This window comes from Ovis canadensis, chromosome 5, assembly GCF_042477335.2.
Source record: "Ovis canadensis isolate MfBH-ARS-UI-01 breed Bighorn chromosome 5, ARS-UI_OviCan_v2, whole genome shotgun sequence".
Classification (NCBI taxonomy): domain Eukaryota; kingdom Metazoa; phylum Chordata; class Mammalia; order Artiodactyla; family Bovidae; genus Ovis; species Ovis canadensis.
The window spans coordinates 33,220,398-33,236,891 of NC_091249.1; the positions used below are offsets into that span (position 1 = coordinate 33,220,398).

Sequence of the window (16,494 nt, forward strand, 5' to 3'; positions counted from 1 at the left end):
GGGGCCTGTTGAAAGGGCCCAGCCACCCCTCCACTGCTGGGGCCCGCAGTGCTCACCACTGTGCACGGCGATGACGGGCCGGTGATGCTGGGTGAAGCTGGAGAGGCGAGGTGAGTCCTGGGGAGATGGGCTGTTGAAAGGAGACTTGTCCATCTCTGTTTTCTTCACTGGGGATGAGATGCCTGCAAGGAGAGCCAGATAGTTAAGGGCCTGCAGGCAGGGTCTCTCCACTCCTAGGACCCTTGGGCCTCCTCGTCCTTCCACCAGCCACTCGTGGGCAAGAGGCCGGGAGCCCATTGCAGAGAGGGCAAACTGAGGTCCAGAGCGGGGCAGGAGCCACCCAAGGTCATGTGGCCCACGGGGATGAGGGACCTAATGCCTCATGGACCCCTGGATAACAAAGCCTGGCCCGCATCTTCTCTCTTCCAGACGTGGGTCAGCTCAGGGCTGCCCTCATCCCCTGGGGGACACCAGAGCCCTGGAGAAGGCAGCAGGGTGGGCAGAGGGGAAGGTCTGGCCCGAAGTCCAAGTGGCTCTATGCTTATGCCCCCGGCATTCTTCCTGGGGGTGCAGAACCTTCCCTCTGGGGTCATCGTGACTATTACATGAGATACGACAGGTAAAGTCGTCAGACCAGGATCCAGCACAAACCCATGTGCTGGAATCACCTGCTTCCATTCCTCTGCAAATAGAGGTCTCACTACCTACCCTGAATGCCCTGGGGGAACCCAGAAGGTCTCCAGCTCAGCCTCAGTGAATGAAAGAATGGTATAAAGTAAGTGGGCCCTGTTTCTGCGGTCTCCTGCCCGTGGTTCTGTGCGCTGACACCTGCATGTGGCCCTAGCGCTGTCCCATCTGGGACACTTGCTGCACCCTCTTCCCCGAGGCATTTTGCCACAGGGCGCTCTGGTTGCTGCACTAGCACCGCTGGGGGCGGGGGTGGGGGCGTGAGCCCAATCCAAGTGTCAGGCCCATTAAGGGCATGCAGGCCACAACTGCTTTCGCCATTACAAAGACCACTGCCCGTGATGGCTCTGGGTGCGCACCCACTGTGTGTTTGTGTAGGGGGTCGGTGGCACGTCCTGTGATGGGGCTGGCGGTCCAGAGGGGCCAGGCAGCCGAGCAGGGGCTTGGGGGCAGGTCTGGGCTTTCTCAGGGATAGGAGGAGCTGGCAGGACCCAGGGCGGGGTGTGTGGGTCCCTACAGCCATGGAGGGTGTGTGCGCACACGCACGCACGTTTGCACGCACAGCAGGCACCCGGCTGGCGCGTGGCTGTGCTGAGAATGAGGTTAGGGCTGTCAGACGCTCGCTCAGGATCTCCTAGAACAGCCTGTCCTGCATGGAAATAGCCCGGCCCAGACCCACCCCCAGCCACACCTCCGCAGGCCTTTCTAGAGCTTCCAGAACTTGAGGGAGCCAGGGCGTGGGGTGGGGGCAGGGAGGCCCTGCATTGCAAGAAAGAGTCACCCTCATGTTCCATACACCCCATCTGATGCTCCCGTATCTGAACATTTCTAGTTCGTCCAACAAACACACCGGGAACAGCCCCACGTGCGCAACCGTGGCAGTTAACACGGTGCCCCAAGGTGCCCCATCAAAGTAAGCATCTCTCCACTTAGCAGGTGTGCCCTTGACCACTCCATCCTGATGCAACCGGCCATCTTTCTGTTCAATACACATATGTATACGTCCTCCTTGAGCATCCCTATGCCGCTGGTGGAAGATACACACCTAACTGGAGACAGGTGCCAATAGGTGCCCCGCTCCCTTCAGCATCTTTCCACTTGCTTGTCTCAAATGCCTGTCTGTCCCCCATTTAAGCACACACTCTTCATCTAACAGGTAGGCCTGTACCTCCCCCATTTGAGACCCACAAACTAGCCCATACCCCTGCAGCCCACCATGGTGGAGCCTTCTAGTCTCCAGGGCCCACAACACAGCATGGGCAGAGGGTGTGCAAAGTGGATGGGTGGGTGGGCGGAGCACAGTTCTGGTAGGAACCGCCACCACTCCGTGGGCACTTACTATGTGGGATGCTCTCCCCAGCACTGCTGATCTCAGCCGGTCACCCTCTGTGGGACCATCTTGGGCTCTGTGGGGTGTGGAGCAGCCTCCTTGGCCCCACCCACTCAAAGCCAGGAGCTTCCCAGTCATGATGGCCAGAGATGCCCCAGACATCACCCAGTGTCCCTTGGGGGCAGAGATGACCTGGGTGAGGACCCTCTGTGAGACCCTGGGGAGCTACAGAGTGGTGGAGCTGGGACTCAAACCCAATCCATAACCACAGGCAATGCTCTGCCACCCCCACCTGCCCCCTCACCCGGCAAAGTTAAAAAAGGGATGAGGTAAGCCAACCCCCCTCCCCACAATGGAATAACTACCTGTGAAGGGCCTATGTCCCCTGGCGAAGGGCCACAGAAGCAGCGAGAGCAAAGCACTCTGGGATCCCCTCTTTGCCAGGCTTGGCTGAGTAATCGGGGAAGGCCTCGGGAGGAGGTGGCCACACGAACAGGCACTCTTGGCACTCCTGGCCTGGGCATGGAGGATGCAAAGGCCTGGAAGCTGGTATAAGGGGCCTGAGAGATGTAGCTGCAGGGGTCTTGCCTGGGTGGGGGGGGTGTGTCTTGCCTAGGCAGGGGGTCTTGCCTGGACTGGGCGGGGTGGTCTTGTCCTAAAGGGGCTGGATCGCCCCTGCCACCCCCCGCAATAGGCCTCTGCTCCCCTAAGGCAGGAGTGTGGAGGCTGGGGTTGGGAGTTAGCTGAGTGCTGCCTGCTGCCCATGGAGGCCACAGCGGAGGAAGGGAGAGACTGCTCTAATCAGCTTAACCCCCTTAATGAACAGCTAATTGGGGGCTGTCTAGACAGGAAGCTGGAGGAAGTCAGGAGGAGGAGAAAGAGGAGGAGGCAGTGTAGGAAGGGAAGGAGAGGAAGGGGGAGGAGGAGCGGGGAGGAAAAGACAGAATCCATCTCCCCAACAGGCTGTGAGCAACAGGGAAGCAGGGACAGGCACACACTAGAGGTTTGTGTGTTTGTGTTTGTGTGTGATGCCCACTGAGATGCCCACAGAAGGAAGCAAGTTTGTCATCATCTGAGGCAACCAATGGGAGCTCCAGGGGGACTGACCCCCTCTGGCATCCCCTTCTGGCTCTGTGATTCCCTATCACACACCAGAAGCTGTTACAGGCTTCCTTCTTGTCCTCCCCTGTCACAGCCATGTCATTCTCAGATCCAGCCCTAGTGACTCTCTCCAGTATTCCCTTCCTTTTAAAATGCTGTTTTTCTTTTTTGAGCATCCTGTATTGAAAGCTGGGCTCTTTATTTCCAGCCTTCCTCTTTTCTTAATCAACAGACTGAAGGCTATAATTTTTCCTCTCAGGACTGCTATGGCTACCCCAGCACAGGCTGTCTTTCAGCTCTAAATAGTATATACTTTATATGTAGACAATCTCTTCAATTACAGAGTTAATGAGAAGTGCTTTTGAGTTTCCAATCAGGAAATGACAGGGCAGAAGTTCACTGTCTCCCAATATCTACTTTATCCTTCTTTCTTAGTAACAGAACCATTAATTTGAGATGGCACACGATTGCCCCAAGTAAAACTACATTTCCCAGCATCCATCACACAGCCAACTATGGCCTTAGGACTAACTCAGGGGCTCAGAGACAAGCAGAAGAGCTAAGTGAGTCTTCTGAGAATTATGTTTAAAGGGGGAGGACATGCCCATACTTGACCCTTCTTTCCTAATGGCTGGATATGATACATGATGGTTGAAGCTCCAGCAGTTACTCTGGACCACAATGTAGGAATAAAAACCATATTCAGTGCTGCATATGCAGGAGACTAAAACCCTCACATCACACTTGCCCAGGGCTGCTGATGGCTGGACATCTATTTGAGAAAGAAATGTACTTCCTGTTGAGTTTTCTGTTATCTGCAATCAGACCTAAAGCTTATTGAATGCAGGTCTTTATAGAGACAAACTTGAGAGAGATAGGGAACTCAAAGAGACAGAACCATAGAGACACTGACTCATAAATTAGAGCCTAATAGAGAGAGGTCCTAGAGAGAGGTCCATAGTGCCTAACAGAGAGAGGTCCCCCCAGCATTAGGTACCTGCTCTGGGAGCCCACAATGAGGAAGAGGGAGGACCCTTGGGATCTCAGATGTCACAACCAGCTGTGTTACAGACTGATTCAAAGAGATGGGAATTTTATAAGGACGTGAACACTGAGAAACCCTCCTGTTTCCTGGTCACTTATCACATGCCAGATGGTTGCTTTATTTACATTCCACCATGTCCTCCTTCCAACTCTCCAAAAGAATGATTGTTCTCATCTTCCCACTTTGGAGATGAGGCAACTGAGGCTCAGAGAAGTTAAGTCACCTGTCCAAGGGTACGCAGCCTACATAGTGAGCAAAAGGCAGGGTTGGGATTTGTACCTTTGTTTCTCTGATGCCTGAACCTGCCTTCTTTTTCTTCCTTCCTTCCTTCTTTTCTTTTTACTGAAGAATAGTTTATTTACGATGATTCAGGTGTACAGTAAAATGATTCAATTTCATATATATATATCAGATTCTTTTCCTAGTGAATCTGCCCTTTTAATTGTAATCTTAGAATACTTTTCAAGGATCCTATAGGTACGGCACTTTGTATAGACATATCTCTATAAGACATCAGGCTCTACATGAGTAGGGAAGAGGGAAACAGGAGGAGGAGGAGGGAAGAAAATAAATTCTAAAGTTATACTGGGTACTTATTATGTGCCAGGCCTGTTTTAGGAACATTAGATATCATAAATTTACTTAATCCCCACAACAACCCTATGGAGTGGGTAATGTAGGTATTAACACCCTCATTTTACAAATGAAGAAACTGAGGCACAGAGAGGTGGGGGCACCAGGAAGCTGCTAAGGGTTGGGGGACTCAACAGTCCACCGTTCATAACCACTAGGCTATATGATGGGGTGAACCGTAAGGGAAAAGACATCGAGTAAAGCCAAGCTTCTAAAATTGGGGGACAAGAGAATCTGAGGAATGCCAGGGACGTCCTCTCCACAGGCGACTCTGCAAACCACTTCCTTTATGGCTAGCGCTGGCTCACTAGAGAGCGGAATCTTAAGGTGAAAGGCTGCCTCTCTCTTTCTTCCCCCTGGCTGCGCCCCGCGGTTTGTGGGATCCAACCAGGGCCCTCTGCAGTGAAAGCGCCAAGTTCTAACCACTGAATCGCTAGGGAATTCCCATAAAGGGATTCTTTAGATGACAACGACGGTGGAGATGGAAACGCCAAAGGGAAGCCTTTGGAGAATGCCCTTGGGGAGACGGTTAGTAAACAAAGAATCCGGAGCAGCCTGCGCTCAACAGAAAAGAGCCACTATGAAACAGGTGACCCTACAGAACAGGGGCCTCATGAGACAGACATTCTGGAGAGGACCCTATGAAGACAAAGGAGCAACAAGAAAACCTGCCAGGGAAAGGATGCTATAAGAGAAGAGGGGCTCCTATGGAACTGGAATCACCCATACCAAGATCCCCTGGAGATGGGAATCTTGGTCGGGAAGGAACTCCAGAAAGGACCCCCGTGAGTAAGGAACCTATGTATCAGGACCCTCTAGCGGCGACCCTATATTGGAGGGTCTATGGGGAACCCCAAGAAGAAGCACCCTGCTGATCGAATCTATACTGAGTCAATTCTGTAGAGCAAGAAACTCACAGAGATAGCCTGTTTACAGGCAGAGGGCAAGAAAGCCGGCCAGAGTGGAACCAAAGAGCTCCGGGAATGCAAACCCGGAGTTTACGTCCAGCCGAACGCAACCCGCGCGACTACAATCCCCAGGAGGCCCCATGGCTCCAGGCCGACTCCCGACTCTCTGGCGCCCGCGCAGTGCCTGTCGGAATACGTAGTCCCAGCCGCGGTAACCCCGACCGGAAAGCCGGCCAGCTCCCGCCGCCAGGCCCACCTCCTTCCATGTCCTCCGTCCAGTTGCGGCTGCTACTCGTGGGAGAACTGGGCGAGGTGTAGTAATCGCCGCCGGGGCTCGTGTCCACGTCTTCCTCCATCGAGCCAGATTTGTGCCGCTTGCTCCTAAAGGGCGAAGGAGGAAGCCAGCAGGGCGGTTACCACGGTTACCGCAGGGGGCCCAGCGGGCGTCGCTACTTCCGGCCCTTGGGGGGAGGGCGGGGCGAGGAGGGTGCTATCGCGAGACGCCACGCGAGCCGCGGACTTGCCCCTGACCCTCAGATAACACCTGTTACAATCTGCCCGTTACTTGGATGGGACACCTGGGACCAGAGACAGGGAGGGACTCGGCTGAGGTCCAAGCTAGAAAATTAGCAGAGTGGAGACTAAAGCCCTGAAGACCTGGCTCATCTCTTGAGCTGCTGTAATCCCCAGAACAACCCGGTAGGATCATGATCCCATTTTACACACGAGGAAACCGAGGCAAACATAATGTGACTGGCTCACGGTCACACAGCATATCTCAGCAAGAATCATTGGCTGTGTTCTTATCTCAAGAGCTGGGCCGGTAGGGCTCTAGTCTGTGGGAGTCTAGTGTGGGGTCCTGGATTTTGAAGGATAAATAAGAGTTTTCCAGGTGGAATGTGGAAACACGGAAACGAATGAACCAGCTGGGGCTGGATGGAGGTGGGTGGGTGGGGTTATGGAATGCCCAGAGGTGAGGCCCAGGGGACATACCCGCTGGAGGATGTGCTGGGTAGCGTTCTTCTCATGCCGGTGCTGGCTGGATTTAGGTCATATGCCAGGTGTCCCTGCAGCTCCCCCAGGGAGAAGTTGGGTCCTGTTCCAGTCACCACAGGTGCTGCAGAAGGCGACAGAGAGGAGGGTGAGGGAGGGGACAAGGTCCAGGACTGTGATTTGCCCTGGAGGGGTGGGGAGAGCCCTCTGGGGGCTGGCACTAGTTTGGCTGAAACTGGCCTAAATTCTATATATCAGAAGAACAAGGCCATTGAGAGAGGCCAAGGTCACACTGTGAGGCAGAGACATAGCCTGAGCCAGAGGCCAAGCTTCCCAGCATTCCGAGGCCAGGTTCTGCTGATCTGGATGGGGAGGGAGATGGTTAGGGTTAAGGTAGGGTGCTGTGCTGTGCTTAGTCACTCAGTTGTGTCTGACTCTTTGCAACCCACGGACTATAGCCCATGAGGCTCCTCTGTCCATGGGATTCTCCAGGCCAGAATACTGGAGTGGGTTGCTGTTTCCTTCTCCAGGGGATGTTCCCAACCCAGGGATTGAACCTAGGTCTCCCACATTGCAGGTGGATTCTTTACCATCTGAGACACCAGGGCTCCCTGAGGTTTAGATTTGAAATGGAGGTGTCTGGGGGGTGGGGGGTCCCCAGCAGGTCCATAGGTAAGGCAAAAGGACAAGAGGCAAAGCAGATTGGGAGACCCTCTGGGGTCTCCTCCTCATGGAGTGAGGGAGGCCCCTAGAGGGGGATGTTGGGGCGGAAGTTCGTTTGGCCCCTCCACCCAGCATCTAGAGTCCCTACTGGGGAAGCACATGTCAGCCTGACCTTGGACTCTGGAAAGGGCCTGGATACTGCCCTTCCTAGGAACCTTAGTTTAGTGATAGGGGTGGCTGGAGAGGACGAGGGGGAGTGGGGCAGGGATATGGGTTCCTTCTTCCTCCCTCCCTGAGTCCCTTTCCCCCTGGGAGCCCCCATCCCAAAGCCACTTCTTCTTCCTGACAGCTGCCCCCCTCCCCCAGCAGGTCCCAGAACAGGGTAGGCGGGGACACTTACTCCGGGACACTTGGATGAGCTCAGTGACACTGAACACACCAGAGGTGACGAAGCTCTCCTGGAAGTCGGTGGTGTCTGGAAAAGAGACGGAGGACGGGGCTCAGCAGGCGTCTGGCTGAGCTGGGTTTGTTCCCCGACCTTGACACCTCTGGGCTGCCCAGACTCTGGGGTGCCTGACCAGGCACCCCCGTCTACCCCATTCTCCTTGACTGCAGGGGGAGGATGGCTGTTTCAACCCCTCCAGGCTGAGAAGGAGTCCTCTGCCCTAACGCAGCTGGAGCAGATCTTCTTTCCTGAGTCTCTGCTCCGTCCTTCTCAGCGCAGCTGCAGCCAGCCTCCTGTCCTCCAGCCTCCCAACCTTCCTCCAGGGTCTTTGTGGCATGGCAGGCTGCACACCTGAGTGGAGGCCAGACCTGGGTTCACATCCCAGCTAGGGTGCCCACTGGTGTGTGATTCTGGACAAGTCACTTTACCTCTTTGGTCTCAAAAGTGGGGACCATACACCCTGTCAGCCTGGGTGATTGTGAGATGTGAATGCTACAACCCAAGAGGGACCAGCTCAGTCCTTTTGCCTCACTTATTGCCCCATGCGACACTGCAGTCTTTTAGCTTTCTGCTGCCAGGCTGGGAGCTCTATGGCATCCCCAGTTCCTGGACCAGAACCTAGAAGACAGCAGGGGCTAAGAACCATGGGCTGAATGGAGGGTCCACGGGCAGCAGTTAAAATCTCCAGTGTGCCTAGACCCACTCCTGCCTAATATTAAAGGCAGTTTCACTGTTCCAGGGGCTGTCTGGACACTTGGACAGCCTCCTCTCCAGGATGGGGTGGTTTAGACCCATTTCATGGATTTGGAAACTGAGGCTGGCCCCAAGAGGGCAAGAGCCCTGACCCACATGGACAGCTGGGAGGGAGCAGGCCTGTCCTGCCCAGAGGCCCTCACAGGCAGGACCCATTCTCTCAGCAAGTGCTTCCCTGGCACTTCCTGTGTCTGCCTCCGAGCTGGACACTGGGGAAACCATGGGGAACAAGACTAATGGGCCACTGCTCTCCAGGACTCACAGTCTGGAGTGGGCAAAGGAAGCCACATAAGAGCAGGAAGTCAAAAACCCTTGTACATAAATGTTCATAGCAGCATGATTTACAGTAGCTGAAATCAGAGAACACCCAAATGTCCATCAGTGATGATGGATAGACAGAATGTGGTCCCTTTACACATGGGAGCATCACTCAGCCATGAAAAGGAGAGAAGCCCTGACACTTGCCACCATGTGGACGGACCCTGAGAACAGGATGCTCAGTGAGAGAAGCAGACACAGAAGGACACACAGGCTCTGATTCCACTGATGGGAGACAGATCCAGAACAGGCCGATCCACAGACACAGAGTGGACGAGTGGTTACCTAAGGAAGGGGAGTGATTAATGAAGATGGGGTTGCTTTGGGAGTAATGAAAATATTCTGGAACTAGAGAGGTGATGTGTGCACAGTTTGGTGAATGTACATAATACCACCGAATGGTACATTTTAATATGGTTAAAATGATACATTTTGTGTGTGTTGTACCACAATTAAAAAAAACTTTTAAAGATCATTAAGCCAAACATGAGCTGTGTCAGGGCGTAGCAAGGCAGGCAAGGTGGGGGAGCCTGATGGGGAGGGGACCTATTTTGCACAAAGGGCTCAGAGAAGGCTTCACTGGGAGGGTGACATTCAACCAAGACATCAGGGTAGGGGTGGAAAAGAGAAATGTGAGTTTAAATTTGAGAAGTGCCCAGACAGCCCCTGGCACAGAGGATGATCTTAAACTCAATGTTTTGCCACCTGCCTGTGGGCTACAATGTTCCTGGCAGTGGGGATGGCTTATGCAAAGGCCCTAGGGTTGGAACATAGGGCATAGGGCATTTTTTTCTGGAGGCACCACACAGTGTGTGGGGATTCCCTGGTAGCTCAGCTGATAAATAATCTGCCTGCAATGCAGGAGATCCCAGTTCGATTCCTGGGTTGGGAAGATCTGCTGGAGAAGTGATAGGCTACCCACTCCAGTATTCTTGGGCTTCCGTAGTGGCTCAGCTGGTAAAGAATCTTCCTGCAATGCGGGAGACCTGGGTTCGATCCCTGGGTTGGAAAGATGCCCTGGAGAAAAGACTGGATACCCATTCCAGTATTCTGGCCTGTATAGTCCATGGGGTTGCAAAGAGTTGGACACGACTGAGTGACTCACTTTCACACAGCGTGCGGAAAATCCCTGACCAGGGATCGAACCCGCGTGCCCTGCAGTGGGAACGTGGAACATTGGACCATCAGGGAAATCCAAGGCCCTGGGGTGGGGACACACTTGGTGAATTGGAGGCTGACAGGGCTGGAGTTGGAGCCGGGAGAGCGGTCAGAATAGAGGTGGCAGCTCTCGGTTTCGAGGCGGTGGTAGGAGTAGTTCTTGTCCGGGCCCCTAGGGGGCAGCACTAGCCGCAGGGAGCGCAGAGCAGCGGTGGGCTCCCCCGCTGTCCGTCACTTAAACCCCCTCCTTGCTTAAGAGCTTTGTGTCCACCATTTATTGAGCAATTACTGCCTGCCTAGGCCCATGATGGAAGGCTGGGGACCACAACATTCCCGAGGAGGACAGGGCGGTGGCTCCCAGTGTCCAGGGGAAGTGGCCATGGCCATTTCCTGCTGACCCAGCTGGCCAGCTGCTGTCAGCACACCCCTCCACCCTCCCCCCACAGGGGTTTCCTGTTTGTGCAGCGCTCGCCCAGCTCCATCTCCAGGGGACTCCCTGGCGGGCGGGGAGGAAGTGACTTCCTCCACCAGACGCTGGAGCTCCCCATGGGACCCGGCCAAACGCCGCAGCCCCCGACGCCTGCCTCGAACATCTGGCTTGGAAGGAGGCACGTGGGGATCACAGGAGGCCAAGGAGGACTCAGGTCACAGATGGCCAGTGAGATGTGGCCCGGGGGCCTGTGAACCTCCTGGAACCATCCAGCCTCCCTGTGCATGCCTGTGACGGATGTTCCATGGGGGATGCCCTCATCCACCCGGTGTTTCTTCCCTTCTCCCTTTTCATCTCTCCTCTGTCCTCGCTCCTGGTGTACTATCTCTCTAGTTTCCCTTTTCCTCTCTGCTTTAACCCTCCTCTCCTTTTTTTTTTTTTTCTTTCTATAAATGTTTTTTGAGCATGTGCTGTGTACTGTGTCTTGTTCTAGGTACTGAGGACAGGGCAGTGATCAAGACAAACACCTCTGCCCTTTAGGAGGGGATGTTCCACCAGGTGAGATAAGCAAACACATATGCAATCACTAAGCAGCTAAGCAAATACATACACACTCACTAACTTCCTCTAAAGGAACTAAAACAGAGGGCTGGGATTGAGAGTGGCCAGGCGGCTTGAGCTAAGGAGCTCAGAGAAGATCTCTCTGAGAGGGAGGCATTTGAGCTAAGACTTGGGTGATCTGAGAGAGACAGAGCAGTTAGCTGTCCAGATAGAGGGTATAGCCTGTGCAAAGGCCTTGGAAAGGCTGGTGCCTGGCATATTGGAGGAGAAGTGAGGAGGCCCCCTGTGGCTGGACCAGAGTGAGCAACGGGCAGAGAAGGAGGAGGTGGGGGACGGAGGGCATGGGGCAGGTTGTACAGGGCCTCCTGGTCTGCAGGAAGGACTTGAGCTTTTACCCTGAGGGCTGTGGGTGGGGGAGGGGCAATATGTGACTCAAGTGCTCACAGGGGCCCTCTGACCACTTCAGGGAAGACAAGACTGTGACAGATAGGAGCCAGGGGATAGAGTAGAAGCAAAATCTCTTCAGCTTCCAAAACCTTTCTGTCCTTCAGGTGTCTGCTCCCAGCCCTGATGCAAGCAAATTCTCCTGCTTCCCACCCCCCCACCCCACCCCAACACAGAACTGACTTGTCCTACTCATTCATTGAACATCCTGTGAGACTGTTGGGGGAGCACCTCTGAGCCCAGATGCTGGAGCTCAGGGTCATGGGTTCCAACCCCAGCTCCCTGCATGCCCCTGGAAGGTTCATATGCCTCTTTGGGCCTCAGTCTCCTCCTCACAAAATAGCAGCACCTACTCCAGGAATGACTCATGTACTCACACAGGACCACACAGAACCCACAAAGGGTGTTCCCAAAATTACTCCTAAATAAAAGATGGGAATGTAACCGTACCCTCCACCCCGCCACCTCCAGACTCACCCAGTGTGATGGGCTTGCTGTCCTCCTGGTCGGAGCCCATCCCTGCCCGGGGACTGCCACTCTGCTCTGAATCTGCAAAGAGAGGGATGGGGAATTGGTGACATTGCCACAGGGGTCCCTATCCCGAGGGGAGGAAGCGTCAGCCCAGCACTAGCTGGGACCAGCACCATGGAGACAGCGGTCTGGAGCATGGCGTTCCCTGGCTGCTGCCACAGAGGGTCATGAATGTCTTCTGTCACTGGGGTCATGGGTGAGAACCCAAGTGCAGGAGCTGGCTTGGTCATAGGGAAGTGCTCTCTGAGCCTCAGATTCCTCTTCTGTCAAGTAAGGATAACTCATTTAATCCTGCCTCCACTGTATGAGGTGGGAACCCTCATGCCCATTTTACAGATGGGAAAACTGAGGGCCAGACAGGTGAGTCCTTGACCCCTTAGGCCCCCTCCCATCTTCCTCTGCCTTCAGAGTCCCAGGAGCCCAGCCCATGGTCTTGGGTTGCTATTCAGGGTCCCCAGAGAGGGGGCTGAGGGACACATTTCCACAGCTGTGATCTCCCCCTCCCCTGCCCAACTTGGGGGCTCCCTCCCACTCCGGCGCCCGCCCCCCATCTTATCTAAAAATAATCAGGCTCCTTGGCAGCCGGGTGAAGCAGACAGACGCTGAGCTCAGCGTTATTGGCTCCAGAGAACTAGATGAAGGGCGAGTCACGCCAGCCCCCTCTGCAGTCCGCACCCCCACCCTCCACCCTGGGTTGGGGGCAGGGGAGCACATGGCCAAGCCCAGATGGACAGAACCCCTAGAGCCCTATTCATTTATGTCTCAGGTCAAGGACAAAGGTGGCAGGAAGCACCATCAAATGATGCAGAAAGAATCAGGCCCCTGCCTCCTGCCACACTCCAAGCCCAGGGCTGTTCGCTGTGTGACCTCAGGCAAGTTGCTTACCTGCCCTGAGCCTCAGAGTTTTCTCTTTCAAATGTGTGAAAGCATTTCACAGGCCCGACTGGGTTGCCAGGAGGTGGCAAGGGGATATTAACAGTATATATTAAGCACTTACGGCATATTGAGCTCTATATACATGGTAACATCTATCCCATTATTATTATTGTTATTTTTAAGTCCCTAAGATGACCGTAGATATGGCGCTTTGTTGTTCTCATTTCATACCTTCCCTTAAACCATTAAGAGCCACTTCCCTGGCATTATTAGTGTCCCCATTTTATAGACAAAGAAAATAGATGGTTAGAATGCCGAAAAAGTGCCTGCACTACACCCCTTGTTGTTGTTTTTTTTTTTTTACAGTAGTGTATCATTTTCTTTTACTTACTTTTTAATCTCCCCCCCACCCAACCAGGGGAGCAACTTGTGGGGATCTTAGTTCCCTGGTCAGGGATCAAACCCACGGTCCCGGCAATGGAACTGCAGAATCCTAACCACTGGCCCACCGGGGAAGCCTCCCCTTGTTAATTTAATTCATACTCTGCACATGTGCCCAGACATGCAGCAACCAACATAAACTGCTTGGCATCTGCAGTTCGGTGCCTGAGTTTCCATCCCAGCTCTGGGAGCATCCGAGGCCATGTGGTCCTGGGGAGGTCACTTCCCCTCCTGGGGCCTCAGTTCACCCAGGGCTGCTGGGGATAATAGTAATGATGACACTGCTCACAACAGTCACTGAGCCCGTGCCATCTGCCCGGCATGGAACCTGCAGCTTTGTACACACTGTGTGCTGAGCACCTGCTGGCAGCCAAGACCGTGGATGCTGTAAAGAACCCAGGAGTGGCCCCCCTCCCCGCCTCCGCGTCCCATCCACGACAGAAGCATGTGCAGGCAGCCCTCCTTGGCTTGGCTGAGCAGCCCCCTGTGTGGCCAGCTCGGCTGGGCAAGGCTGGGCAGCAGCAAGGGGATTGTGCCCGGCTGGGCCCCACGCCCCGTGGCAACTCCCGGGCTGGGCAGCCAGCAGCCCCTTGGAGCCAGCCTGTCCTGCTTGAATGGCTGTGTGGCTGGGCATGGGTGGCCACTGTTGGGAAGGGCCCAGCCCGGGCAGCCAGCCGTTGGGCTCCAGGCCTTGGGCACAGACCCTCTTCCAGAACCAGCGCCCATATGGACTCAGCAGGCAGCAGTGCCCGACTGGCACTCAGGCTCCTACCCAAGGAGGTGGGGGTATTTCTCGAGTGCTGTCTGTGTGTTCCTGCTTTGGAACTAGGCAGCCGGGACTGCGGGCCTCTCCCCATGCCTCACTCCCCGCATCTGTGAAATGGGCATCATTACAGCGTCTCCCTCAGAGCTGTAAGCACTTCACCCACCAGAGGAGAGTTTCATTACTGTTATTATTCTCTGGTTGTTTCTGCCTTGGGTGCTTTTACTTCCTATGGATTGAAAGCCATGGCGCTGGGCTATGGCTGGCTCTAGTCTGGCGCCCTCATCCTTTGCTCTTGACCTCAGGCTGGCCATATCATGTGTCTGAGCCTCACCTTCCTCATCTGTAAAATGAGGATATAACACAACCCACCTCCCAGTGTTTGTCAGGTCTCCATGTCAGCGAATAACAACTGTAAAATGTTGGTGCCAAACTGACATTCAATACATGGTAGGTTTAGGGGACCTAAACGAGAGTGTGTTTTCAAGTTTCTTTCCTTTTTCTCTTTTCTTATGGAAGAGAAATTGGTTAAGGCCTTTCTTTCTTTTGACTGCACAGCATGCAGGATCTTAGTTCCCTGACCATGGACCAAACCCATACTTCCTGTAGGGGAAGCATGGAGTCTTAACCACTGGACCACCAGGGAAGTCCTTTTAATTTAGGTTTCTAACTGATCATTGCTAAAATTTAGAAACAGAATTGGTTTGGGGGTGTTAAGCTTGTTGGAGAAGGAAATGATAACTCATTCCAGTATTCTTGCCTGAGAAATCCCATGGACAGAGGAGCCTGGCGGGCTACAGTCCATGGGGTTGCAAAAGAGTCCAACATGACTTAGTGACTAAAAAACAACAACAAAATTCTGTATCCTGCAACCTTGCTGAACTCACATATTAGTTCTAAGACTCCACCCCCCCTTTTTTAATAGATTGCTTGGGATTATCTGTGTAGACAACTGCATCACTTGCAAGCAGAGCTAATTTTATTTCTTCCTCCCCAATCAGTATGCCTTGATTGTTTTCTTGCCCTATTGTGCTGGCTAGGCCTTCCAAACGAAGAATGAAATGGCACCCCACTCCAATACTCTTGCTTGGAAACTCCCATGGGTGGAGGAGCCTGGTAGGCTGCAGTCCATGGGGTTGCTAAGGGTCAGACACGACTGAGTGACTTCACTTTCACTTTTCACTTTCATGCATTGGAGAAGGAAATGGCAACTCACTCCAGTGTTCTTGCCTGGAGAATCCCAGGGACGGATAGCCTTGTGGGCTGCCGTCTATGGGCTCACACAGAATCAGACACGACTGAAGCGACTTAGCAGCAGTAGCAGCAGCAAGCCTTCCAAAACCCTGTCGACTACAAGTGGTGGGAGCAGGTGTCCTCGTCTTGCTTTTAATCTTAGAGGAAACCCATCCAGTCTCTCACCACTAAGAACTATGTTAGCTGTGGGTTTCTGTAAATTCCTTTACTGGGTTGAAGAAGCTCATTCCCCGCCCAACCCACCCCCCCACCTTTCTCTCTGTTTCCTATACTCCTGGGAGTTTGTTTTTTTTTTTAATTTAAATAAGTATAGTTTCTAAATTATACGATGCTATACTTATATGACATCTCATTAAAATTTTTTTAATTTGATTTTTAGATTGTTTTGAAATATACATTACATGTACTCTGCCATTTAACTGGTTCTAAGTGTACAGCTTAGTGGCACTAAGTAAATTCAGACTGTCTTGTGATCATTCCACCATCTATCTCCAGAACTTTCTTATCTTCTCAAACTGAAACTCTGTTTCCATGAAACACTGACTCTCTGTCCCCTACCCCAACTCCTGGCCCCCACCATCTACTTGTTATCTCTATAGATTTGACTCCAGTGTCTGGCTTCTCTCACTGAGCATCATGTTGTCTGAGGTTCATCTACATTGTAGCAGGTGTCAGAACCTCCTTCCTTTCTATCATGCCATCTTATTTTTAATCATCCCTAAAAACCTCAAACTATTTCTCACCCACCTGCTGACCATTTGCCAGTCATTTGACTTCTGGAAACTCCCAATCTTCTGGAGCTATCCAGTGTGGGAGCCCCAAGCAACGTGTGACTTGAAATTTAAATTGGCTAAACTGAAATTAAATGCAATTTTCAGGACTTCAGCCATGCCAGTTACCTTTCAATATTGGACCGACACATTTGGTCAGTGGTGACTGAATTGGCCAGCACTGAACACGCCATCATCACAGAAAGTTCTATCAGGCTGAGCTGCTCTGGATATTTCCATGAAAAATCAGAAATAGAGCACAGATAATTCTTCCACCTCCTTTCTACTTAGAGACCCAGAGTGGATAGTGCCTAACGGCTGGCTAATGTCCGACATCCCAGTCCCCAAGCGGGCAGCTTTCATTTGTTGAGCTTTTACTGTGTTATGCGC

The 16,494-nt window shown here is 53.2% G+C and overlaps 1 protein-coding gene and 1 long non-coding RNA gene across 7 annotated transcripts in view; one reads left to right on the plus strand and one right to left on the minus strand.

Annotated features, from left to right (window-relative positions):
- The window catches only part of NFIC (nuclear factor I C), a 70,301-nt gene that overhangs the window by 11,555 nt on the left and 42,252 nt on the right, over positions 1-16,494 (minus strand). For all 6 annotated transcript variants that reach the window (XM_069591460.1, XM_069591458.1, XM_069591459.1 and 3 more), the window contains exons 3-7: positions 11,947-12,018; positions 7,761-7,835; positions 6,698-6,821; positions 5,961-6,085; positions 57-182 (exon numbers count right to left, since the gene is read on the minus strand). In XM_069591460.1, the coding sequence (XP_069447561.1) occupies positions 57-182; positions 5,961-6,085; positions 6,698-6,821; positions 7,761-7,835; positions 11,947-12,018 (522 nt within the window). The remainder of the gene's footprint in view (positions 1-56; positions 183-5,960; positions 6,086-6,697; positions 6,822-7,760; positions 7,836-11,946; positions 12,019-16,494) is intronic.
- Positions 6,180-10,930, plus strand: LOC138441065 (uncharacterized). The gene is made up of 2 exons (XR_011257234.1): positions 6,180-6,403; positions 7,730-10,930. It is a non-coding gene; the product is annotated as an uncharacterized lncRNA (long non-coding RNA).